A 25,600-nucleotide genomic window follows, 5' to 3' on the forward strand; every position below is an offset into this window, starting at 1 on the left:
AGAGTCGATCACGACTGGACCTAATGGTCAGGGGTCCCTTTACCTTTACCTATGCCTTTGCATACATTTAAGCCTGTTATTAACCTTGATAAATTTAAGCCTGTTATTAACCTTAGGTACCAGCCACACATACATAGTCTAAGTCCTCCATCCCCCACCCCAGTCCTTCTAGTTTACCTTTCAACGATGAGCTGAGTCAGAATAGGCTCCTCATACAAAATGGGTTCTGGGGGTGGAAGTGCCACTGCCTCTTTCAACTCTTCTTGGGGAACTGTTTGGGCTGCCTGCTGTTCATCCACTTGATCCAGTGGGATGCTCGGTACAGAAGTAGCAGGTTCTACTGGTGGCTCGTGTGCAGGAGGAGGAGGAGGCAAAGACTTGTCTCCTTTCTTACTGTCTTTCTTCTTTTCTTTACCCATCGCAGCTGAATTATACCAAAATCAGGACTCCCTAGATACGGTATCTTGCCTTCACTTTTCAAACTTTACAGATCCTGTAAAGGGAGAGACGGGGAACATACACATACATATACATATACATAAGCTTCCTCTACCTGAGTCCAACAAAACAATCACATTCTTAAGCACCTGGTCCACAAGGAAGTTGAAGCACAGCTTGCCATCAGCCAACACCAAGGGAAGCATAGCCTTGTCATGGGATGGAGCATCACTAGGAAACAAGAGCTTAACACACTAATCTTAAAACAATAGTGTAAGTCAAGAGACAGAGGCTATGATCCAGCTGTCCCTACCACTCTACAAGGTGGCGTTTACATGGGAAGAGGGTTATCAGAAGAGATATCAAGGGCAATAAAAAAAAATAAGGGAGGGGGAAACAGAGCTCTAAGAATAGAGGGCCTGTCAGCCACTTACTATAGGATTTCCTTGTTTTAATTCAGACAATAACTGAAGTCATAAATAACATTCTTCACATGGGATTGCTACCGGAATTCAGGGAAGGAGGTGAAAATCATTGTTTTTTTGCCAAACCAAACAAGCCTCCTGCCCTTTAAATTTTGTACAAGTCCATTTCATGCTTAAGCAATGAACTTAAAGTGTGTTCATTTTAGTGGGAAAAATAAAAATGAACACACATATGCAATGCGGTTAAGCAGACTTCTGTTTAATAGGGAAATGGCTATCTGGAAAGGAGTCAAAACTTCTCCAGTTGAGTTCACTCATGCCACAACACAGGTGTTTTTGTGTGTGTGTGCCCCCCCCCCACCGCCCTCAATTGTTACTCTGTGGCTTTTTTGGCAGCATAGAACACAGTTGACCATATAGAGGTGCCTTGAGATGAGAGCTTATTGTGTGAACAGTGCTCCTCATGATATTTATTATTATTATTATCATCATCATCATCATCATCCACACACAAAATTGCCAGTCCATATCCCACTCCCTTCAGATTTATCTTTCCAGGGAAAATCCAGTTTAAACACACACACACAGAGAGAGAGAAAGAGAGAGAGAGAGAGAGAGAGAGAGAGAGAGAGAGAGACCTGTTGTGCTCTGTGATCCGTTTAACGGCAATTGAACAAACCTTCTCCAACATCAAGCTCCCTTCTGGAAGCCCGCTGGATCTAGTCCCTTAGTAATGGCATTTCTTTTTTTAAAAAGCTATTTTTTAAAAAAAGCTACAGTATTTTAAAAAGGATTTTATTTTTTTAAAATGAATTGCATCCACATATTTGGAAGACGCAAAAATCTTCAGGCTGGGGCTGCTCAAAGAGTACCTCCCTCAGACTTGGATGGAGCTGTTGGTGTCCATCGCTTACGCACACAAGCAAAAGGACAGAGAATTTCTAGTCTCCAACCTCCAGCAGAAATTCTCTGCAGAGATTTAAGGAGCAGCAGCAGCAGCGGTTGCAGCGTCTTAAGCCCGGACAGTTACCATAGCAACCACTCTCAGGGCGGGAGGGGTGAGAGGAGGACTGGAAGGGAGAGCATTCTTCTTAAAGGGACCATCACCTATTAGCCTGTCGCCACAGCCTCCTTTACAAAAGAAAAGAAGCTCGGTGGTGGGGGTGCCGCCCATACTGGCACTGATGGGGCAGAAGGAAGAGAAGCCAACAGTCCGTGGAGGGAGAGCCAATGGTTGGTTGTGCCAACCAGTCCCAGCCTTGTCCCCATTTTCCTCCCGGCTCAATTCTGTTAAAGGCCACATCCACACCAAACATTTAAAGCGCTATGATACCACTTTAAACAGTCATGGCTCCACCCCGCAAAGGATTCTGGGAGATGTAGTTTGTTAAGGGTTCTGAGAGTCGTTAGGAGAATCCCATTCCCCTCACAAAGTTACAAGTCTCCGAGTTTCCTGTGAAGCACGAATTATTGTTAAATCCACTCTGAGAATTGTTGCTCTGGGAGGGAAATATCTTAACATTTAGAACTTGTAACAACTGCATCTCCCAATAACCTTTGGGGGAAGCCATGGCTGTTTATAAAGCTTTAAATACAATACATTACTGGGGCCTGAGATGGAGGAAGTTGCTAGGCAATGTCACCCTGCTTGGTTATAATAAATCAGGGAGATGGGAGTTGTGAGGGGAGGGCAAGCTGAGGTTGGTGAGGCAAGTCCCTCAGTTGTCCTAATGGACTGTTGTTATTATTTTATTGTTTATTAAATTTCTAAACTGTAGGATAACCAGCCTCATATAGCCAACATGCTTAAGTCTACTTAATGCATGAAGGGGTTAATACCAGAGAGTAAGCCCACTTCCATTTCCTTGGGAGGAAATGGGTAATAAAGCCTACTGTTGTTCCTCCAGTCAACCTGAGCTCAGTGCATAATGTCTGAGCTGGTTGCTCCAAGCTCAGACCGCCTGGCTCTCACAAGCTGCACTTGAGTTCCTATACCAATAATTTAGGCACTTTCACCACTGTAACTAAGCTAAGTTTTGCTGCCTGTTCAACTTTTTCTGAATGCTGTATGGAAAACCACATGAATCTGACCCTGGAGAGTTTGTAAGTAAACCATTTTTAATGTGTGATCTTTTTCTATGCTAGGCGAAGAGGGGAACTTTGGAACTCACTTTAAGGGGCACATATTTTAAAGGTCTAACAGCCTTTAAAACAACATGCCTTACTTTGCTGCATATTTTGTGATTTTAGATCTCTGCTGGGGTTCTCTCACCAGAGTACTTATCCCAAACTGGATTTTGGAATTCTTTCTATATACTGCAACTATTTCTCCCCCCCCTCTTCCCTCCAAATGGATACTGATTATTCTGGAGATATTGGGATGGAAATTGTATCTTGCACTCTATGTTTATAACCCTCTGCAACCCTGAAGTCCAGAAAATGTTGGCATCGTAAAGCATTTACCAAGGCCACAAGCTCCCTGAGTGGGAGCCATGGTGCCAAGTGTTAATGTGCAGAATAATACATTTGAGATTATATATAATTTCAGTATCTGCTCCAGTAACTAGGTACCTGAGAAAAAGCTGGAGACCTCTTTTTGAGGTGTGTGTGAAACTATCAACTTGTGAATTACACACTGCTGCTTTTCAGATAGCTGAAATTTGCACAAGTTGAAGATTTGTTATTTTCTTACCCCAGCACAAGTTAATCTCATAGGTTCTATTCATTCACACAGGCAAATAATAGCATTTCCTGTCTTGCGTTGCTTCATAAATTGAGATTTAGCTACCCTAGCCTCCTTTTGGCATTTCAATTAAGCTCAACCGTTCGCACATATACTTTTAATTAAATTTATATCCCACCACAAAGAAGCTAAAGGCGGCAAACACTCAGGCAATAAAACAATTAGAACATCTAAAATTAACTCCCAACAAATGCAGGCTCCCCTTGAAAGGCTTGCTGAAAGAGGGAGGTGACACTGAAAAGGGAGAGAGACAGCATCTAACATTTAACAGGAGGGAATTCCAAAGGGCAGGTGCCACAAGACAAAAGGCAAGATGTTCCCCAGAGTCAGCTTCTGGTTTTAGCGTCTGGATAAGTGAGGGTACTGAATACACACCACAACGAATTCTTTAAGAAAATCATTTAATGAGAAAGCTGGAGAATGTTCATTTATTTTTTAAAAAAATATTTTAAATATCTATCTGTTATAAAAACAAAGGGCCATCCCTAGTAAGAACGTATGTACACAAATCCTTCCTATATACAGGTTATTTAATAAAAGGAAACTGTTTATAGCAGTGAAGCTACACTAATATAAATGACCAGAAGATCATTCCGTAATAGATTAACCAACCAGGGCAGTGCTGCCCCAACCCAGTGGGCAGAAAATGCAGTTTATTGGGTTCTCAAGATTATTAGGCGTTGGGACTACTTTGGATTAACCACCAAGGGAAACACCACAAATTGCCTCCTACCGTCCCATAATTTTGAGACAATTGTCTGGAGCATAGGACAATGTCAGTCTCCCAAAATGCTCCTTCTCTCTTTGTTCACCTACAGGGCAGGTGAAAAGTAACTGCCGTGGGGGAAAAACCCTGAAGGGAGAAACATATTTTCTCCCTGCCTCACACATAGTTTGATGTAGACCAGGCATCCCCAAACTGCGGCCCTCCAGGTGTTTGGGCCTACAATTCCCATGATCCCTAGCTAAGAGGACCAGTGGTCAGGGATGATGGGAATTGTAGTCCAAAACATCTGGAGGGCCGAAGTTTGGGGATGCCTGATGTAGACCAAAGGCAGCAACATAACTCAGACCAACCCTTAATCCAGAGAAACAGGTGCTGGCTTGATCTTCCGGCCTTTTTTGTTCTAAAAGGGTAGTAAAAGGTGTTGCAGGACTTAATGACAGCTCACCTGCACAGGGATAAGGGGAGACACTGTGGATCTATGCCAGTGTCCTGATAAAACATTTGCAGAGATCCAAGGATCATGGGGTTTGGTGCATTGTGGGAGATGCAAGAGATGGGCAGCTATAACCTCAGTTACACACACTTAATTGCATCAGCGCAGTCGCTTTGCCCATCTAGTCGTTTATTTCTTGAACAAAATGGTAAGCTTGATCTTTTGTGCTGCAAAGAGAGAAAGAGACTTTCGTGATAAATCACAATCCTATGAAAGAAGTCTCAATAGCATCCGCCAATGGAATAAATGCTAAAGATGTCCTAGCGAGCGTGCATAGAGGTTCGTTATTCTTGTGAAATCAGATCTAGATTGGCTATATGCCTTATGGTAGGTCTTCCGTGTGGGCAATTCCAAGGATGCTCAATCTCACCCATGTGGGTGACGAGTTTCTTCATCTCATTTACATTAAGCGCTGTTCCAACCATCACCTGTAGATGAAAAAATAAATTGTTAAAAGTCTCATGAGGGTCAGTACTTCCATTATCTATTTTTGGCCGACATACTTTACTTCCTTAATCTTTAAAAAGGAAGTTCCCTCCTATGTCCCATTACCCAGTAAGCAGCTTTGAGTGTTATTTTAATAGAAAAGCAAGAAATGAATATGAATCCATGGCGTGGGGAACCTCAAGGCCAGCAGATAAATATGTGCATGTTATTGAAAATGACTAGAGGCCATCTGTGAACGCTATTCCCTCCCAGATTCCGCCGCTCTGATCACTTGGGACAATGACAAAATCCGTAAATGGATTCTTGACAGGGACAAAGCGCTGGACCTGGCTCTATCCAATGCAGCCAACCTAGCCACGTGGTTTCCTCGCGTGAAGGGAGTAAGATCTATGGCACACTATCTGAGTGACCTGACGAACCCTACACAAAGAAGAGCCTTCACACTTGCCCGTTTCCACTCCATTCCCACAGCATTCTTACAGGGTATATTTTCCAACACTCCCCCCGGTCTTCGACTCTGCCCGTGTAACAAGGGAAAGATAGAGGATTTTATCCACTTTTTCTTTCACTGCCCCCTATACGACGCAATAAGACCCAAGGCTCCTTATACTAATTCCTCCACTCATTGCCTTGGAAGATGACCGCATGAAATTTCTATTGGTGGACGCTAACCCCAGGGTTACCCGCGCAGTGGCCATCTATATCTTGCAGGCCCTGAAACTCAGAGCTCTTTTGATAGGCTAACTTTCTCTAGACTCGGATTTCTCTAAACATTTTCTAACGGACAAAACACACATGATGCATCCTAGTTTTTACCAAATTCTGTTTTATATAGCATGATTTTATATTTGATGGTTTGTAAGTGTATTTGATACATTCCCTGTATAATAGCGGTAGGTTACCGCTTGGATCTTTTATGTGCTATGGCCAACCGGCTAATGCAATAATTTTTGTTGTTGAAAATGACCTGGATTTTATTTTGGAACAAACAGCAAACTAACTGCATGTTGCACTCTAATAGGAAGTGCAAATGAATGCACACCAATTAGCCGTTCTGAAAATACGGGTTTAGTGTAGTCTTCTTCTTCTTCTTTGGTGATCACTCGTGGCCAAGTAAGATTGTCTTCCATAAACACGGTTTTAACAAAATAAAAAAATTCCTTCAGTAGCACCTTAAAGACCAACTAAGTTTTTATTTTGGTATGAGCTTTCGTGTGCATGCACACTTCATCAGAACAATGATGTTTTAACAATGAGTCTGTGAGTGACTGTGGAGGACAATTCTGGACCCACACGTCCTTCCAGAGTGGGTACATGGGTTTCCGGGCGGGGGTTGATCACGGTGTGGATTTGCCAAACGTGCCTTTCTCATAGCACATTTCTCATTTGTGTCCTGAGTTTGTGTGTCTTCAAACCCCATGACACCTTTGGTAAAGGCTGTTCTCCAACTGGAGTGGTCGCAGGCCAGTGTTTCCCAGTTGTCAGTGTTTATACAGTCAAACCTCGGTTTGCGACCACCTCCGTTTCTGACCACCGCGGACCCGGAAGTGTTTACATCTGGGTTCCGTGGTGCTCAGATGCGCAGAAGTGACCTGCGGAGCACGCATGTGCTCTATCGGCGCTTCGCGCACGCGCAGAAACATGCCTTCGGCGAGCGACCAATTTGGGGAGCGACCGGTTCTGCAGAACGGATTGTGGTCGCAAACCGAGGTACCACTGTACTACATTTTGTAAGATTTGCCTTGAGACAGTCTTTAAACCTCTTTTGTTGACCACCAGCATTACGCTTTCCATTTTTAAGTTCGGAATAGTTGCTTTGGAAGACAATAATCAGGTATCCGCACATGACTAGTCCAACGAAGTTGATGTTGAAGAATCATTGCTTCAACACTGGTGATGTTTGCTTCTTTCAGTACACTGATATTAGTTCACCTGTCTTCCCAAGTGATGTGTAATGTGATGTGATGGATTTAGTGTACGGTCTATTTAGCAATGGATGTATACTTACAGACTTTCTACATGCTCGAGAAGCAAACATCTGTCTTACTCTGGAAGGCCTGCACATCACTCCAGGGCAGTCGCTTAACATGAAGATTAACTCCTCTATATCTTGTGGACCAAAAGTCCAGTTTTTGCTTGTAGGTAAAGAAATGAGTTTAACTCTTTGGGTAACAGGACCTGAAAGGTTTTAAATGAATAATTTAATAGCCCTTTCATCACTGTAAGGATAGAAGGGGGAATTTTCACATTGTTTACACCACACTTTTCATGCTTACATTGTTTAAAATCCAAAAGTAAATGAAAAATTCCTACTTATAATCTAAGACCTGAAATTTAGATGTTTAAATCGTACGTATGCTCTTAATGCAGTAAGAGCATCTGGTGTGGCGCTGCGAATGTAGGTCTTCACATTCAGCTGATTATTGACTGATTGATTGAATTTAAATACCACCCTATACCCGGAGGTCTCAGGGCGGTTCACAGAACAAAATCAAAATATAAAACAAATATATATATAAAATCAAAATAGAAACAACAACCCAATACCACACACACCCCTATTAAGGCAGCTGTTGGAAGATTGAGCGTGTCTCAAAAATAATTTTAAAATTTAATGATTTCTGCTTTCGTGTTACGATTTCTAATTTTTAAAATACAGAGCTGAAAAACGAATGCATGAAGAATTAAGAGAAACAACAGAGGAATTCGTAACAAATGGGTCCTGCTGCAGTTAGGTGTGATTTTCGACATGGCACCAACACAGGACAAACAGGAAGCACAACTGTTTCACTTCCTCTCCATTCTCATCTCTCTCTCATGTCCAAAATAGACCCTTTCACACCCCAGACCTCCAGAGATGAATGCCGCCCCATCTTCACAAGTCTGCATACCTCCCTGCCTCGTAACACTAGAACTCGTGGACGTCCAATTAAGGGTTCAGAACAGACCAAAAGAAAAAGCACTGAAACACATAGGCAAACTATGGGATTTTCCCCCACAGGTGGCAGTGGTGGCCACCAACTTGAATGGCTTTAAAAGAGGATTAGACAAATTCATGGAGAAGGTGATCAGTGGCTATTAGGGTTGTGCTCTGCCTCTAATATCAGAGGCAGTATGTTTCTGAATACCAGTTTCTGGAAACCACAGGAGGAGAGAGTGCTCGTACGCTCAGGTCCTGCTTACGGGCATCCCATAGGCATCTGGTTGGCCACTGTGAACAGAATGATGGACTTTGATGGGCCATCGGCCTGATCCAGCAGGCTCTTCTTATGAGAGTAGGAGATAGAAGCTGTTAACACTAACAGTTTAATTTCTTACCAGCCATTCACCATGAGCTTCCATGGTGGGTTACGATTAAAAAACCCAAGATTGAAGTTCAGACTGATTCAGACAGTAAAGAGAGATGTGAAAAACAGAAAGCACAAGGCAGAACATTTCCTGTTTTCTTTGCATGAATATCACAGTGGAGAGGTTGCACTCCGGACTGTTTTGCACATTACTATAGCAACATGGGAGCTGCTTCCCTAGTCTTGCTTTATTCCATAGCAACATGAAAGGTCTATAACGCTCAGGTTGACAACTGCTCACCAGGAAGGAGAGCACTACTGTGGGAAGGAACCATAGCCGTGGGCCCAGCTACTTGGTTCCTTTGTCTATACTGCATAAACTCTGTGAGAAGAAAACCCCAAGGCATTGCTAAGAATAATTTCTATTAAGATGTAAAGCTGATGAAAGTAAGACCAAGGAGCGTAGCTCCCTGGCTTTTTTTCAGGGCAGGAGCAATGACATTTGCCAGAACACCGTAACTCACAGACTTTTCTTGCTCTGGCAAGTGAAAGGAAACAAGATTTTGAAGTTTCATTTACATGGAGGAAGTTAGAAAAGGAAGGAAACAATGAAGCAGAGGCTAGATACATCTTTCCTTTTCTTTGATGGGGTTCCTGATCTCATGGTAGCGGGTGTAAGTGGTGACACTACCTTTGCAAGATTGCTTGAATTTCAGCTGGGTGAGAAAAGCTCAATGTGTTCTACAAGTTGAACCAATGCAGTCCAAAGCAATCCCTACTTACATGCCACATAGCTGGATGGAGATTACTCCCAAGGACCTATGTAAATGATTGTTGCATACTATACACTGCTGCTGCTTTTCGCTGGGTATTGGTGTTGGAGAGAAAGAGACAGCAAAGGAACTTGGGCAGATCTTTGTACCTTAGATATTAGCATCCCGTTTAGGCAGAAACTCACCATCTTCATCAATAACAAAATCAAATCCATTCTTTCTGAAAATGTCCAGGTTTTCCATTAAAATGCTTTCGCCTACAGCAGTTAAGTTAAGATTCTGAGGCCTGAAATAATGGGGGACATTGAAAAAAGAATAGGGTGTGAAGTTAGTGTGACAAGTGTTTATCTTGATACATTCTGGCAAAAGTTAGCCCCCACCTGATACATTTAAAGCAGTCTCATATCACTTGGGCACTGTAGTTTAAGGGTGCTAGGAATTGTGGGGAGACCATTTTTTAATGAATGGACTGTGGACAAACACGGTAGATAAAAATATCTATACTAGATATCATGTTAGAAAGTTATGTTAAAGTAATCAAGAAAAGATAAAGCAGGATGAGATAAAATTTGAAAAAGGAAAGCGATGTTCAAACAATAGGAAGTCAATTTTTCTTTTTGTGTTTTTTCTTTTTGTATTTTTGGTATAAAAGGTAAAGGGACCCCTGACCATTAGGTCCAGTCGTGACCGACTCTGGGGTTGCGCGCTCATCTCGCATTATTGGCAGAGGGAGCCGGCGTATAGCTTCCAGGTCATGTGGCCAGCATGACAAAGCCGCTTCTGGCAAACCAGAGCAGCACATGGAAACGCCGTTTACCTTCCCGCTGTAGCGGTTCCTATTTATCTACTTGCATTTTGATGTGCTTTCGAACTGCTAGGTTGGCAGGAGCTGGGACCAAGCAACGGGAGCTATTTTGGTATATTTGTACCTTATTCCTTCTTTATATTTGATTTCCTTTGCTATTTTGTATTTTTAGCTCTCCTTTGCATTTCTTCCTTTTGTATTATTTCTCGATTTGTTTTGTAACTTTTAAAGTATGCAAATAAAGATTTATATTATTTAAATAAATAAAAAAGGAATTGTGGGGAGACCCCTGTTCCCACCAACCAATCCCAGACTTCCCTGAAGAGGGCTTGTTAAACCACACTGGTAATTGTAGCTCTTAAACTACAGTTTCCACAATTGTTTAGGGGAAAGCCATGACTCTCCTTAAATGGTATAGTACTGCTTTAAATGAATAAAGCAGATGACGTCCCAAAGTTCCTCCAAAGAGCAGATCGAGATATTTTAATATACATCCAACGAAATGCTTTTTACTACTATCTTTGTTTTCTATTTTTAAAATGAAGTTCAGAGGGGGAAAAGGTTTGAGTAAGCCAAGGCTAACCTCAAATGTATCAAAAGACCTCACATTAAGCTTAGCATTCATAGGATCTTTGACAGCTAAACTTCTTTTTAAAAGTACTTAAAATGCTGTAAAACCTGCCATAACCTGTGGCCAATTTTCAATTCTAGCCCGACTGCTAAGTACTTAAGGCAGGCATCCCCAAACTCGGCCCTCCAGATGTTTTGGGACCACAGTTCCCATCATCCCTGACCACTGGTCCTGCTAGCTAGGGGTGATGGGAGCTGTAGTCCCAAAACATCTGGAGGGCCGAGTTTGGGGATGCCTGACCTAAGGGGTTCAGGACACAGGTTCATGGGATGTGTTTGCATATGCTAATTTATAGATTACCCCTGAGAAATTAAGATGGAGGACTGCTGGTGCCTCAACTTGCAAAGTACTTGGCAGTGGACCCAGACACCCTATAAGCAAAGTAAAGCACAAACTAAGGCTTTAAAAAGTGAGGCAGGAAGAAAAAGAGCTCCAGGGATAGGGTTGCCAGACTCAATAGAGGACAGGACTTCTGTGCTTTTAATTGCCCTGCTCTCTTTTGAGTCTGGAAACCTTAAAGAGAAACCTGCAGACTCTACCGAGTGGCCAGCTGCTCATCTCGGGACACTTACGTGATCAGCTTCTGCCCCTGCAGAACAGTGTGCTCTTGCAACATCTCGAAGTTGTACTTCTCATCTGAAGCATGTTGATCAATGATGAAGAGGTCCGAGTTCAGCTTGGCTATTATAAACCCTAAATTGAACTGGCCGATTATGTCCATTTTAGCAAACATCTCTTTCCTGTATATAGGGAAAGGGTGGGGAGAAAAATGAGCAGGTTAAAAACTGTTATGGTCTGAAGCTCAACATCAAAAAAACCAAGATCATGGCCACTGGTCCCATCACCTCCTGGCAAATAGAAGGGGAAGAAATGGAGGCAGTAAGAGATTTTACTTTCTTGGGCTCCTTGATCACTGCAGATGGTGACAGCAGTCACGAAATTAAAAGACGCCTGCTTCTTGGGAGAAAAGCAATGACAAACCTAGACAGCATCTTAAAAAGCAGAGACATCACCTTGCTGACAAAGGTCCGTATAGTTAAAGCTATGGTTTTCCCAGTAGCGATGTATGGAAGTGAGAGCTGGACCATAAAGAAGGCTGATCGCCGAAGAATTGATTCTTTTGAATTATGGTGCTGGAGGAGACTCTTGAGAGTCCCATGGACTGCAAGAAGATCAAACCTATCCATTCTGAAGGAAATCATCCCTGAATGCTCACTGGAAGGACAGATCGTGAAGCTGAGGCTCCAATACTTTGGCCACCTCATGAGAAGAGAAGAATCCTTGGAAAAGACCCTGATGTTGGGAAAGATTGAGGGCACTAGGAGAAGGGGACGACAGAGGACAAGATGGTTGGACAGTGTTCTCGAAGCTACGAACATGAGTTTGACCAAATTGCGGGAGGCAGTGCAAGACAGGAGTGCCTGGCGTGCTATGGTCCATGGGGTCACGAAGAGTCGGACACGACTAAACGACTAAACAACAACAACAAAAACTGTTATGTGTTTATCTTTAAGGGCAAGGGGAACTAGCAGCCCTTTAAGTTCCCTAAAAAGGTAAAGGACCCCTGACCACTCGCGAACGACTCTGGGGTTGCGGCGCTCATCTCGCTTTACTGGCCGAGGGAGCCGAGGTTTGTCCACGGAGACTTTTTCCGGGCCATGTGGCCAGCTGCCTAAAAGACTAGCAACTCCCTCCAGAAAGTTACAGTGAGAATCACAGTGAGTTGTGAAAAGCTCTCTCTGTCACCTCATGGTCAAGGACAGGTGTGTAAGCCCATACCCCAACAGGCAACATTGCCCTGCTGTCCCTCAAGCAGAGTATATGGGAGCCTGGGAAGAATTTTGCATGGGAGCCTAAGATGGAAAGCTGCGTCTCACAGTGCAAAGCAAAGCAAAGTTTCACCTACTCTACAGCGAGGATTTCCTGGTCACTGCAAATATTCCAGATGTACCACCCCAATTCCTTTCAAGTGAAACAGATACCATTGCCTTGCCAACAGAGGAATTTAAAAGGCACAGTCAAATACCTTATTTCTTTTCTTAATTCGTCTTCTGCCGTTTTATTTTCTCCTGGGCTAATTTTTGCCCTGAATTTCCTGAATTTTAGCGCTGCCTCTCTCTTCTCCTGTTCCTGGCTTAGCTTCTTTACTCTGCCCATCAGTGCGCTCAGAGAAAACTCCAACGGTACGGTTTTCTTCTCCAGTTCTACAGGTATGTCGTACTGCGACATGACAGAAGAACCCTGGTCATTCTCAGTCTTTGACGGAGTGGCCACCTGAGAAAGAGGCTGGCTCATCTTAAAACGTTTCATTTTGGGGGGTGAACTGTCTGCCTGCTGGGAAAATTGACTCTCTTTGCTTCGGTTCAATTTGCATTCAGCTCCACATAAATCCCCCCTCGCCTCAAGACCGCCACTTTGAACTTCTCTGAAAACAGGGAAATCTTCAAGAGGTGAGCCAATTGCGTTTTCACAGCTGGAACAGCTACCATTTTCTGGCGTGCTTAAACCCACTTCCGATTCTGCTGAGGTGCTCCCACAACCAGAATCTCTATCTTCTACCAATTTCTTGAGTTTTTTGCCTGAAAGCATGAATGTACTTTGATCCTCCTCTCTTCCACTCTCTGCCTCTTTGCTGGAGCCAGTCTTCTTCTTTGGAGAATCCAAAATGCTAAAAAATGCCGGAAGTTCTTTCTGCCCAGAGGAACTTGGTTGACGTTTGGCATTTTCAACACCATGAAAATGGGTCTTTTTTGCCTGGTGGAGAGAAAATGATTCCCTAAGTTTGGCAACAGTGATTGTTGTTTTTTCTTTTACGCTCGGATTCTGAGAGGAGGAGCCACGGGAAGTTTCCAAGGCAGGGCTTTCTGCCTCTTCTCGAAGCACTGTGAAATTTCCTAAGAAAGGGTGAAGAGAGGAGAGTTTTAAATTGCAATTTAAAAATCAACCCGCAGGAATAAATCAAGGCCCAATAGTGAACTCTGAAGCTCCATTTAGAGAAAGAACAACGAGAGCAGGGGTGGGGAACTGTTTCTGGCCAGCCAGCTGGATCCTAGATCCCCCCAACCCCAGTGGATCACTCTGACAGTTGGATGGAGGCCCGCCCAATTGTCAATCACCTGGCTTCATAATGACATTGGGTGACAAAATTTTTCTTTGTAGTGTGGCAAGCTATGCTACAAAAGGAAGGCAAGCTATGCTACAAAAGGAAATCCAAGTCAAGTGAGGCTCTGCAGTGTAGCTCTGCAGTGGAGTTTCCTATGGGGAACTTGGTCTTGCAGCAAATCCAGCAGACTGGCAGTCACCATCAATTGACGCTGACAACAAATCTGACATCAGGAACCACAAGACAGAGAAACCAGTAGGAGAACACTTCAATCTCCCAGGACATTCTATACAAGATCTCAAAGCAGCTGTTTTATTACAGAAAAATTTCAGGAACAGATTGGAAAGAGAAGTTGCTGAATTGGAACTCATTACCAAGCTGAAAACCATGGAACCACCTGGGATGAACAAAGACATTGGATTCTTATCTCATTATGCATGATCAAGCTTTCTTTAGTGCCTCAGCCCTTGCTTTTCCCCGCAGGACCAATTGCAGTCATCAGCAGTCGTTAACAGCCATCTGAAGGTTTACCACTCCCATCAGCCCATCACCCATTCCCACCCACCACCCTCTGTATATACATAAGGGTCTGACTTCTGTTTCAAGTGTATCTGAAGAAGTGTGCATGCACACGAAAGCTCATACCAAAATAGAAACTTAGTTGGTCTTTAAGGTGCTACTGAAGGAATTTTTTTATTTTGCTTCGACTCAGACCAACACGGCTACCTACCTGTAACAATTGGGAGTGTACTTTAAGGCTCCAGATTGTGCAATGGCACAATTGTTTACTTGGCCCATAAGACATCAGGTGTGGAGCAAGGAGATGTGATTCAAGGAAATCAGCTTAGCAGGCCAAATTGGGACCCATCTTGTGAAAATGCCAAGCTCCATTTCACAAACAGCAGATGGAACTCATTGATACCTGATGCCTTGTCCGTAATGTCTTAAAACTGGCAAGGCACTGCAGGAAATCACATTAAAACTGTGCCTGAGTTTGTCTAACTAAACAAGGCCACAATTCTAAGTGGAAGCGATTGGCTCCGAGCCCCAGGGAATACAGCTGGGCTGACATGCACTGTGTGTAGCCGAACACCATCAGTTGAACCAGACAGTTAACAATGAACTTTTTAAAAAGCATAATTACCCACTTAGAGAGGGAGTTGGTTTAAATGGCTGCTGTCATTCCTACCTTTAATATCTGGCAATGTATGATTGACGATGAATTTGTTAACGTCACTGCCAAACATTCCCAACATTGAAGTCTTTAGAGTCGCTAATAGAAGTTTCTCCTCCTGCAACATTATTTGCCTTTTGTCGGGTGTCACATTGATGTCAACACATTCTAAAAACAAAGACATAATATTGGCTTGGTTCACATGTAACATTTAGTCATGGTTTTCTTAAGCCAAGCCATGGCATGTTTAACAAATGAATGAACCAAGAGCTGTCCTGCAGACAAAAAGCAAATGAACTATGCCTTGTCTCTCCAAAATCTTCTAGCAACTTTTTGCCTTTGCAATTTGGTGAGCATCTGGATGGACAAACAAACCATGATTAAGGGAGGGTGTTAGGTGAATATGCACCTCCAGGCTCTAGTTAAAATAAGCTAAAGTTCATTAAAGATAAAGGTAAAGGGACCCCTGACTGTTAGGTCCTGTCGCAGACAACTCTGGGGTTGCGGCGCTCATCTCGCTTTACTGGCTGAGGGAGCTGGCATACAGCTTCCATGTCATGTGGCCAGCATGACTAAGCCGCTTCCCGCAAACCAGAGCAGCACACAGAAACGCTGTTTACCTTCCCGCTGGAGTGGTACCTATTTACCTACTTGCACTGCATGCTTTCAAACTGCTAGGTTGGCAGGAGCAGGGACCGAGCAATGGGAGCTCACCCTGTCGCGAGGATTCGAACTGCCAACTTTCCAATCGGCAATCCCTTGGCTCTGTAGTTTAACCCACAGCGCCACCATTAGTAAACAACAAATCATGGCTTCATATTGTGGTTTGTTAGCAGTGAACAAGCCAATTCAGGCACTTCACCCCAGTTTAGAAGAATTTTTATCAACAGGGTAAATTTTAAAACTAATGCACTTCAGAGTGTAAAGATTACCGTATATGCTGGCGTATAAGGCGACTGGGCGTATAAGACGACCCCTTACTTTTCAAGTTAAAATATAGAATTTGGGGTGTACTCCAGCCCTTTTTTGGCGGGGAGGGGAGGGGAGGCTGTCTTCTCCAGCACTCAAGTCTGCAGCCGGGGAAATGGTGGTTTGTTTGTTTGTTTGTTTGTTTGTTTGCTTAGTTATTGAGAGGGGGAAAGAAGCCAGAGAGAGGAGAGATAGAGAAGCAGAGAAATCGAGCAAAAGGGGGGAAAGAAACCATAGAGAGGATAGCGATAGAGGGGCAGAGACATCGGAGGCTCACACAGCCAGCGAAAGACGCTGAGCAGCAGTGAAAGAGAGAGCGGAGAGAGAGACAACGAGGCTGGCTCAGTGAGCAAAAGGGGAATAGAAGCCAGGGAGAGGGAGAGGGAGAGGGAGGCAGAGAAATCGAGCAAAAGGGGGGAAAGAAACCATAGAGAGGATAGCGATAGAGGGGCAGAGACATCGGAAGCTCACACAGCCAGCGAAAGACGCTGAGCAGCAGTGAAAGAGAGAGCGGAGAGAGAGAGAGAGAGAGAGACGGAGAGATCCCTTTGCTTTGCGCTGACAAAAAGAGAAGAGGCAGCAGCTTGACACCAATGAAATACACAAAACTGTATCTCTGCGCTGATCCAGGTGACAAAGCCATGAGGGAGCCATTCTCCCTGGCGGGGAGCAGCCCCCTCCCGAGCACGCTTCTTTGCGTTCATATGGTCACTGCATACAGTGGGGATGCGGCCGTTTTTGAGCTCCCCCCACCGTATGCGGTGACCGCAGATTCTTGGACCCGGCGTATAAGACGGGCCCCCAACTTTTGAAAAAAATTTCCTGGGTTCAAAAGCCGTCTAATACGCCAGTATATACGGTATGTATCAATTTACATCACAATCTGAAAAAAACCCAGCACACATTTACTTGAAGTAGGATTATCAGCTTTTGTACTAGACTTCTTGCTGCTTTTTATCAGCAGCGGGTAGTCAAGCAGCATGCCATGGAAAGCTTCATCTGCTGATTTCTGCTTATCAAACCTCTATTAAAAGGAAAGAAGAAAAACAGGCTCCTTTTAAAAAATGGCCTGGTGGCAACCTGCCTTATGAGTACAGTATTGGAATTGAGATTTACTTCCAACCAAGGGACGGAGAATCAGGATGTTTTATCCCAACTGCTAATCAACAACTGCACACATAAACATACTTAAATCTTCCAAGTTTTTCCTAGAGAAATGTGTGTGACTCACCGGAATTTGCACATATGTTAAGAGCCACAAACGGATACTGGTGTCTGTTGTACATGTGGTACACTTCATTCACAACTTTGGAAACCTGTCCAGAAAAGAAGAAGGCGTTGCAGACAGACTTCTATTTGTGCTCGCTGCGATTCAATCTGCTTTCTTAAAAAGCTTCATTGCACCACTTCCGTGACACAGTGGGTGGAAAGACAAACTACAGCTCAAAGGCTGTAAAAGCGAAGAACAAAGGCATTGTGCATATTGTGAGAGAGAGCCATACCTTGCCTGCATCACAGGGACGCTGGTTGATAAAGAAGAACTGCCTGTCTGTGGTACTTCGCCCGACACCGTGATCGCAACGGGAAACAAAGCCTGTGATACTGATCGAAGTTAATATGTCAAGGATATAGTTCTTCCAAAGGAGAAAAGCACAGAAGCTGCACAATTTGACACACTTTTCTTTCTTCCTTTTTTTTAAAAAAAGACTAAAGCTGAGGTTTGTGAGCTACGGTACCACAGACTCTCACACCAACAAATCTTTCACCAATTCTCAACTAACTTTCATCCTGGGAGAGGGCAACCTTCAGCAAACTCCTCAATCACTGCTGAGCGAGTGAGGAAGCTAAGCAATTATGCCAGGTACGCTGGCTTTAAAAATAAATATGAGCTTTTAATTCCTGGGTCCTTCTTCAAAAGTTCTCAAAGTCTGTCACAGCAGGTCTACCCATATCCAGAAAATAACTATCCACACATCCTTAAATATAAAAGATAAAGGGATTACAATATTTATTTTTTATTATTATTCAGCTGCTCTTAAACTGTGGGGAATGACTATTCCAAGCTGAATATCTTGACATGCTAGACACAGCTGGTACACCTGTCAGAGACACCCAGAACTTCGACCAGGAAGCTTGTGGGACTCATTTCACTTAAGCCTAATTTAGCTTATCTTTGCCCTAAATGCTTAAAATGAGAACACAGCAATTTTCACGCAGTCTCCTAAATTGGTTCCAGGTGGCAATGAAGACTAATAGATGTGACTGACACACCTTAAAATTGTAGAACTGAATGGTTAAGGCCACAATCCTAAACATATCTACTCAGAGGTCCCACTGAATTCAGTGGGCATTACCCTCGTGTAAGGAGGGATTTAGGATTTGCAGCCTAAGCCAATTAAACATAGGGAAGCTGCATAGACTGTGAGGTACGTACAATCTTCTACTTACGTATAAAAATTGGCTGGCATATCAGAAGCATTCAGGCCATATTCTTCACAGACAGCATCACTAGGAGGTAGCTGAACGAAAGGAACCAAGCTCTGCACCTGGAAATAAGTGGTAGTTGATGAAACTCGTTTCTCCTTCTCAGCCACTGCCCTTGGAACCTCCAAAAACCAGAGGTTCACCTACCAGCGCAAGGCTGCTTAGAAACTGTAAATAGTCTCCCACTTCTCTTTAAGCCTCTGGTTTTCGGAGGTTTAAGGAGCAGTGCAGGGCTGCTGACAAAGGGCTTTCAAACAGCTCCATGCTGCTCTTTGAAGGCCCAACATTCTGGGCTTCAAAGCACAGCACCACCCAATGTCACTAGGACAATTTTATTCCTGTCGTTAACTGTAACCAAGCATTAATTATGCAGGAGTAGAAGTACCTGTTGCATTAGTTCACTGTAGCAGCAGCAACCATACTACTAGTGGTTGTAACAATACGGATGATGATAATAATAATAACAGTAATACCTGCTTTTGTCCAAATATTGCTGCAATGTTTTCTTTTAAGTTTGAGCTCCCACTGGTGCACACCACAGCTTGCTTCTTCCCTTGGCCAACCTGATTGGTGCAGTTAATACGAACTCCTGTTGAAATGATACAGTATGCTTGTAACACGTGAACCATTTTTGCATACTCCTGGCAAAAACAAAGAGATAATGATTATTTTCTAGTGAATACGCAATGAAGCTTGCTTACACAGACTATGTGTGATCACTGCCATTTCCCTCCCACTTCAAAACACCTTTTAATTCATGGCTTATTATCCTACCTCATCACATAGAATATAATAACACAATAATGAGGGCTGGTGATTAGAACTGGTTAAAAGACTAAGCTGAGAACCACAAAGCCTCCCACTTACATTAACCTGCGTCTGTCACGAGCTTGCAAGACAGCTTGTCTAAGACTATCATATTCTCAATCTCTGGCCTACAACTGCAACATGGAGAATAGTACTGACCTACCTTAAAGGGTTGTTTTAGGGATTACCGCACTATAAGCACATGTGAAGTACATTGAACACTAAAGCACTAAAATAGTTACTACTATTGCCATTACCAGGCAAAGCCTCTTCTCTTTACCCAGGCTTTTGGCCTCTTTTAGTGTAGGTGGCGCTGTGGGTTAAACCACAGAGTCTAGGGCTTGCTGAGCAGAAGGTTGGCGGTTCGAATCCCTGCAACGGGGTGAGCTCCCGTTGCTCGGTCCCAGCTCCTGCCAACCTAGCAGTTCGAAAGCACTTCAAAGTGCAAGTAGATAAATAGGGACTGCTCCGGCGGGAAGGTAAACGGCGTTTCCGTCCGCTGCTCTGGTTCGCCAGAAGCAGCTTTGTCATGCTGGCCACATGACCCGGAAGCTGTCTGCGGACAAACGCCGGCTCCCTCGGCCTATAGAGCGAGATGAGCGCCGCAACCCCAGAGTCGGACACGACTGGACCTGATGGTCAGGGGCCCCTTTACCGTAGTGGCACCTTTAAGTCCTGCCTTTTATCTGCATAGCTGTGTTTTTAGTTTTTTATTGGAGGTTCTTAATTGGTTTTAATGTAAGTTGCTTTAGGTCACTCTGAGAAAAACGACTAACAAGTGTAATAATAAAAATGATAATGATCAACATTTATTTTTTTATTTTTTGCATCTACTAGACATATCCTTGAAGGAAGGCAGGTGTTTACTCAGAACTAGTTTCATGTTTATTTTTCTATCCTTCCCACTGACTTTACCACCTGGTAAAGGAACACCTTTATTCACTCCCTTCAATGGCCCTTGCCTTTGTTAGGATCTCTTACATTCATTCTTAAAAACGACGTTACTAGTAATCTGCTCCTACCTTCTTAATGTTGCGCTGAAATTCTTTATGTCGTACTGGCAAGGTATAAAATAACTGCTGCACACTGACAGTTGTCCCCTGTTGCCGTGGGCAGGGGGTCCTCAGAGTGATTTTCCCACTGTGGTCAAATACCAAGCGTGTGCCAACCTTTGCAGATTTGTGACAAGTAGTGATGGAAACTTCACTGGAGGAAAAGAACAAGTAAATGCTACAGGGGAACAAAAGCTTCCGGGAGTTAAAATACAAAACCCACCCCACATATAATGCCAACAATTTTAAATTGTAAAAACTTGCTTCTTTTAAACGTGGGCTCCCATTCTGCTCAAAGTTCTTACGGGAATGGGAAAGGACTGTGGTATAAGATGGACCAACCGCTTTGGCCAGAGCTCTGCACTTAAGCAGAGAAGAATCATACCTCAACGCACACAGGGAACTCAGAGCTTCACCTCGAAAGCCAAACGTTTCAACACGTGTAAGGTCAGAAAACTCTTGTATCTTAGAGGTATAGTGTTTCAGAGCTGGAAAAATAAATGGTAAGATAAAACAAGAAGACATTCAGATGTATTTTGTATAATATTACCTAGCATTAAAACAATTGATTCAAGGCTTTATTGCTTTATATCCGTGATGTGGTTTGGCATACGTTTAATTATTGGTTTGCAAATAACACAGCATTCTCAACAGTAAGTTCCATAAGACCATCAAGTCCAGAGTCTAAAACAACTCCCATCACCTATAGCCATTGACTATGCTTGCTGGGGCTGATGGGAGTTGTAGTTCAACAACATCTGTAGGGCCAAAGATCTTCCACACCTGGTTTGAGATTACCTAATTTTAGACTCTGGAATTAATGGACTTGTGCGCCCTGCCTCTTCTTTAAAGATGGCAACATGCATTATTTCAAAATGTGGTAAGTCACCCCTGCTCCGCTTGAGGACCCTCCTGCTTTTTCTTCTGACTGGACCTTGGACTTCTGCCCAAAAATATTCCCTGATGACACTGCCAATTCTCAAGCCACTCAAAAATCAGGTTTGCTTCTTCCTAGTCAACCAATGTCCCACTCACCAGCCCAGACTTCTCTGATCACCCAGAGTGGCAGTGTCAAAAGACAAAGCTGCCTTTACTAAAAAAAACTTAGTCAAGGAAACTGTTATAACTACAATAGTATTGCTCAGGCTTCCTCAACATCAGCCCTCCAGATGTTTTTTGCGTACAACTCCCATGACCCCTAGCTAGCAGGACCAGTGGTCAGGGATGCTGGGAATTGTAGGCTCAAAACATCTGGAGGGCCAAGGTTGAGGAAGCCTGGTATTGCCCATTCAGTTTGCATCTTAAGAGTTAATTCTGCTGTCAGTAAGTGACTATATACATTGTGCCTTGATTGGCTGTGAGTTCTGGGGGAGTTATTCCTCCATATATCTGGTTTAATGTTTCTGTACTGGGTACAAGGACTGAAGAAAGAAGGACAAAACCTCTCCGTTTCTTCCTCTGAACATCACATACACTATTTTTGTCCATTTTTGTTCAGTAAAGTGCTATCAAGATTTCTTTTCTCACTAGACTCTGTCATTTAAGTGACTTTGCTAGCAAAAGCAATGAGGGACAGGAAGTAGTGGAGACAATTTTCTTTCTGCTGCTTCCCCCCAATCCAACTGCTAACCCACAATTCACATAAAAGATACACTGCACAAAACTCCCTGTTCTGTTGAGGTCAAACCTATTCATCTGTGGCTCTCAACTCTCTCGTTACACTATATAGAAGACTTGAATATTGAAATATTTCTAAGGATGACAAAAGTACTGCTGCTAAAGTAAATGGTTTTAAAAATGCGGCTTTGCTGCATATGTGGTATGACCTAGCTGTATGTTTTTTGCTTTTCGCCATAAACATGAATATGGAAAGTAAAATTGGTTCTAAGATTATATTAATAGCTTCTCTTAACCAAACTGATCTGACAGATTTGCATATAGAAAACAAGACATGAAACAAAGCTTACTCAAGCCTGCGAAGTTCTCTTCCTCTACACCACAGCCGTTATCAGAAACTTCAATAAGATCTGCTCCATAATCTTTAAGTTTCACTTCTACAAATTATAAAGAATAATTTGTCACATAACAATTACAAAGCATCACCACATTTTGCCACATACAGGTTTACAGTAATGAAGGAATTTCTATACATTGTCCTTTTAACATTCAAAATGTATGCCAGGGCACTAGGGTGATGACCATAGCTGCCAAGTACACCGTTTTCCCCGGGAAACCCCCGTTTTTACTTATCTTTTCCCGGCGGTCCCCCGTATCACTTTGTCTCCCGTTTTTCTCCGTTATTTTCTCCTGCCGGCGGCCATTTTTTTCTGATTTGCCCTTCTATGGGCACCCAAAATGGCTGCCGCCAGCTTCGAAAGTCGTATCTACGCATGTCCGGTAGTGCGTAGATGCGACTTCCGGTGTCAGCGGTGGCCATTTTTGGTGCCCATAGATGGACAGAGCGACACCGGAAGTTGCGTCTACGCAACTTCCGATGTCACGTGGCTGCCGGTCCCGGATTCTGCAGTCCAGTGATGACTTTTTCATATTTTTTTCTCAAAAAATATTTCCTGTAGCACAAATGGATGAACTTTTGCCTATTAATGACTAAAATGAGGTATATTCCATTGAAATATTTAAAAAGGCCACGCACAAACCGTTTTTAAATTTTTTTGTATGCTGTTTTACCATTTCATAAAATTGTATTAACAATTCTATATATATTTCATACCAAATTTGGACACAACACCACATTCCACAATGGGGAGTGTTCTTAGCAACATAGGGTATACAAACGTCACACCTGCGCAAGGTAAAAGCCCCCTTTTGGGACCTCAAAACTCAGCCAGCAGACCCTGCCGGGCATGCTGGGAAAAGAACCTACAGGAGAGGTAGCAAAACATCATCCTCTAGCGGCGTCTATACTGTTACTGCAGCTAAAAAAAGCTTCCTTGTGTGTTTGATGACCCTATATAATGTTGTATATATGTGACTCTAAAGCAGTGGTTCCCAACAGGTGGTCCGGGGACCCCCAGGGGTCCGCGAGCTATGCCAGAGGGGTCCGCAAGATGCTATTAGAATAAAAAATATATTAAATATATTTCGTATGATAACAGATTTTTTGTTTTGGCCGCTCCCTGCATGAGCAGAGTCTAGCGCAAAACTAGAATTAGATAGAGGCAGTAGTTCTGCTGTATGCCATTAGGTGGCGCTTTACAAACACTACTGTTTTGCAAAGAGGCAGCGCGCGCATTCTACTAACGCTCACCTCCCCAAGATGCTTTGCACGCGTCGGCTTCATTTGTGCGCTACTGCGCAGGTACCCTGTCTTCTCCATTCCCCTCCCTCCTCCCTGGCGCACGCTGCCTCTTTGCAAAACAGTAGTGTTTGTAAACAAAGCGTTGTTTTTCGCGGAAGCTACAGTTCGCGTAGTTAAAAATGGACTGTTGGTTAAAAAGTGGTTCATCTCATTAAGAACTGAAAATTAAAACTAACTGTATACTGATGGAGTACTCTGTTGTAACTGTAAAAAACGTATAAATATAAAATATAAAAAGACTCTTAATTTGGCTCTCACTTTTTAATTTTAGGATTAGGAATTAATGGGGGTCCTTGTCACAATAGCGGCTCGATGAGGGGTCCTCGAGAAAATTTTGTTGGGAACCCCTGCTCTAAAGCTTGGGTTCAATTTTATATCTGCTTACAGTGACTTCAAAAATGGTCAAAAAACTGATAAAAAAATTTTTTAAAATCATTTTGTGCGTGAGGTTTTTTTTTAATCAAATCTCTTTGAAAGTAAGATTTTATCTAATATTTAATGAAAGCTCATCAAATAATGATACAGGGAAATGAGGTTGTAAAAAAGTCATCACCCTACAGGGCACTCTTAGTCAAACGTGTTTTTTTATTACTTCTGTTCTCTTTTCCATTTGTAAAAGCTGCGAGTCTGCAGACATGCCTCCCCCCCCCCCCGCAAGTGCAAACACCAACATAAGCAACATGCTAATAATAAGATTGCTAAACACACACACATTTGACAGTAAGCTTACCAACACTGGTAGCACCAGCATCTATGCTATTTTCCACCAGTTCTTTCACCGCAGTACACAGATTCAGCACCACTTGTCCTGAACAAATCCGATGGACAGATTTCTGGTCTATTGGTTTGATAGCTTTAGCAGGCTGGTCCCTAAAATAAATAAAAAGCAAGAACAAAAAAAACAGAATTGGCTTTCGAGCCCCAAAATTGTTTGCAATAATCCGAAAGGCTGAGACTCATAAATCAGATCATTATTAACCTTGAAATGAAGAGCCTCACGCTCGACTGGCTAAGCTAATCCCGCAGGTTTTTATAGATTGCAATCATTTTGCTGACGGAAGGCCAATTACTTTATACAATTTATGCTGCATTTTTGATGCTCTATTATTATATTTTACTCACGTTATTGCTATTTATTGTTTGCATGCCGCTTCGGGAGTCATGTGAATGAAAAGCGGCATATACAGGTGAAACTCGGAAAATTAGAATATCGTCGAAAAGTGCATTTATTTCAGTAATGCAACTTAAAAGGTGAAACCAATATATGAGATAGATGCATGGCATGCAAAGCAAGATATGTCAAGCCTTTATTTGTTGTAATTGTAATTATTTGTCGTTGGGCGGGAATGTAATTAATGAAATGTAATAGCGATGTTTATTTTTGTATTATTGTAACTATTTCTTTTATTACTGTGGAATTTCCAAAAGAAAGCATTTGTAAAAATTAAAAGAAAAATAAAAAATAATAAGTTGCATTACTGAAATAAATGCACTTTTCGACGATATTCTAATTTTCCGAGTTTCACCTGTAAATGCAACCACAGCCTTGTTACGCGCTTACCTAGGAAAAGCAAGCTCCATGGCGTTGCTTCGGGGCTGCTGTTTTTCTCGTTCTTCCTCGGCGGCGCTGAAGTTATTTTTTGCTAAATGTCCAAAATGCAATATGAAAACGACGCCACCCCGTTCCTCACAGGCCCTTCCGCGGGGAATGAATCAAGAGCAAGCACGCAGGTCTAAGCAGCGCCTCACTCAGAACGTCCCCTTCGGAAGAGGCAACCCAAAGCAGCTCACTTCGCGCCGGCCCTGAACAAACTACAGCTCCCAGAATTCCTTGCGGGAAGCGCCGCTCCTCTCCGCCTCTTTGACCGTACTGCGCAGGCGTAGCCTGCCGTTCCCTCGTTAGCGCCGCACTTGCATCAGATT

The 25,600-nt window shown here is 43.1% G+C and overlaps 2 protein-coding genes across 3 annotated transcripts in view; both read right to left on the minus strand.

Moving 5' to 3' along the window:
* The window catches only part of LOC118092947 (radial spoke head 10 homolog B-like), a 35,151-nt gene extending 33,248 nt beyond the window's left edge, over positions 1-1,903 (minus strand). Inside the window, exons 1-2 of one of the 2 annotated variants that reach the window (XM_060282897.2) lie at positions 1,543-1,903; positions 178-493 (exon numbers count right to left, since the gene is read on the minus strand). In XM_060282897.2, coding sequence (XP_060138880.1) covers positions 178-419 — 242 coding nt within the window. In that variant the 5' untranslated portion in view covers positions 420-493; positions 1,543-1,903. Of the gene's footprint in view, positions 1-177; positions 494-1,501 lie in introns of both variants that reach the window. The other variant, XM_060282895.2, reaches the window with a different exon arrangement.
* A 2,087-nt stretch (positions 1,904-3,990) lies between these two features.
* PMS2 (PMS1 homolog 2, mismatch repair system component) lies at positions 3,991-25,499 on the minus strand. The gene is made up of 15 exons (XM_035131626.3): positions 25,239-25,499; positions 24,408-24,547; positions 22,326-22,412; positions 20,744-20,846; positions 20,329-20,512; positions 18,973-19,140; positions 18,464-18,561; positions 17,518-17,617; positions 17,247-17,331; positions 15,062-15,214; positions 12,796-13,663; positions 11,342-11,509; positions 9,519-9,619; positions 7,282-7,451; positions 3,991-5,254 (listed from the first exon to the last, which is right to left on the minus strand). The coding sequence occupies exons 1-15, from the start codon at positions 25,256-25,258 to the stop codon at positions 5,111-5,113; spliced, it is 2,589 nt and encodes an 862-aa protein (XP_034987517.2). The 5' UTR covers positions 25,259-25,499; the 3' UTR covers positions 3,991-5,110.
* Between the last annotated feature and the right edge of the window lie 101 nt (positions 25,500-25,600).

The sequence above is a fragment of the Zootoca vivipara genome, chromosome 13 (assembly GCF_965207765.1).
Source record: "Zootoca vivipara chromosome 13, rZooViv2.hap1.1, whole genome shotgun sequence".
In the NCBI taxonomy this organism is placed as follows: Eukaryota; Metazoa; Chordata; class Lepidosauria; order Squamata; family Lacertidae; genus Zootoca; species Zootoca vivipara.

Coding starts and splice junctions, on each gene's coding strand:
- PMS2 (XM_035131626.3), bottom strand. CDS start 25,258: ATGGAGCTTGCTTTTCCTAG. Junction 20,847..22,325: donor AGAGAACTTCGCAGGCTTGA/GTAAGCTTTGTT, acceptor TTATTTTTCCAG/CTCTGAAACACTATACCTCT. Junction 20,513..20,743: donor AGTTCCCTGTGTGCGTTGAG/GTATGATTCTTC, acceptor CTTTTCCTCCAG/TGAAGTTTCCATCACTACTT.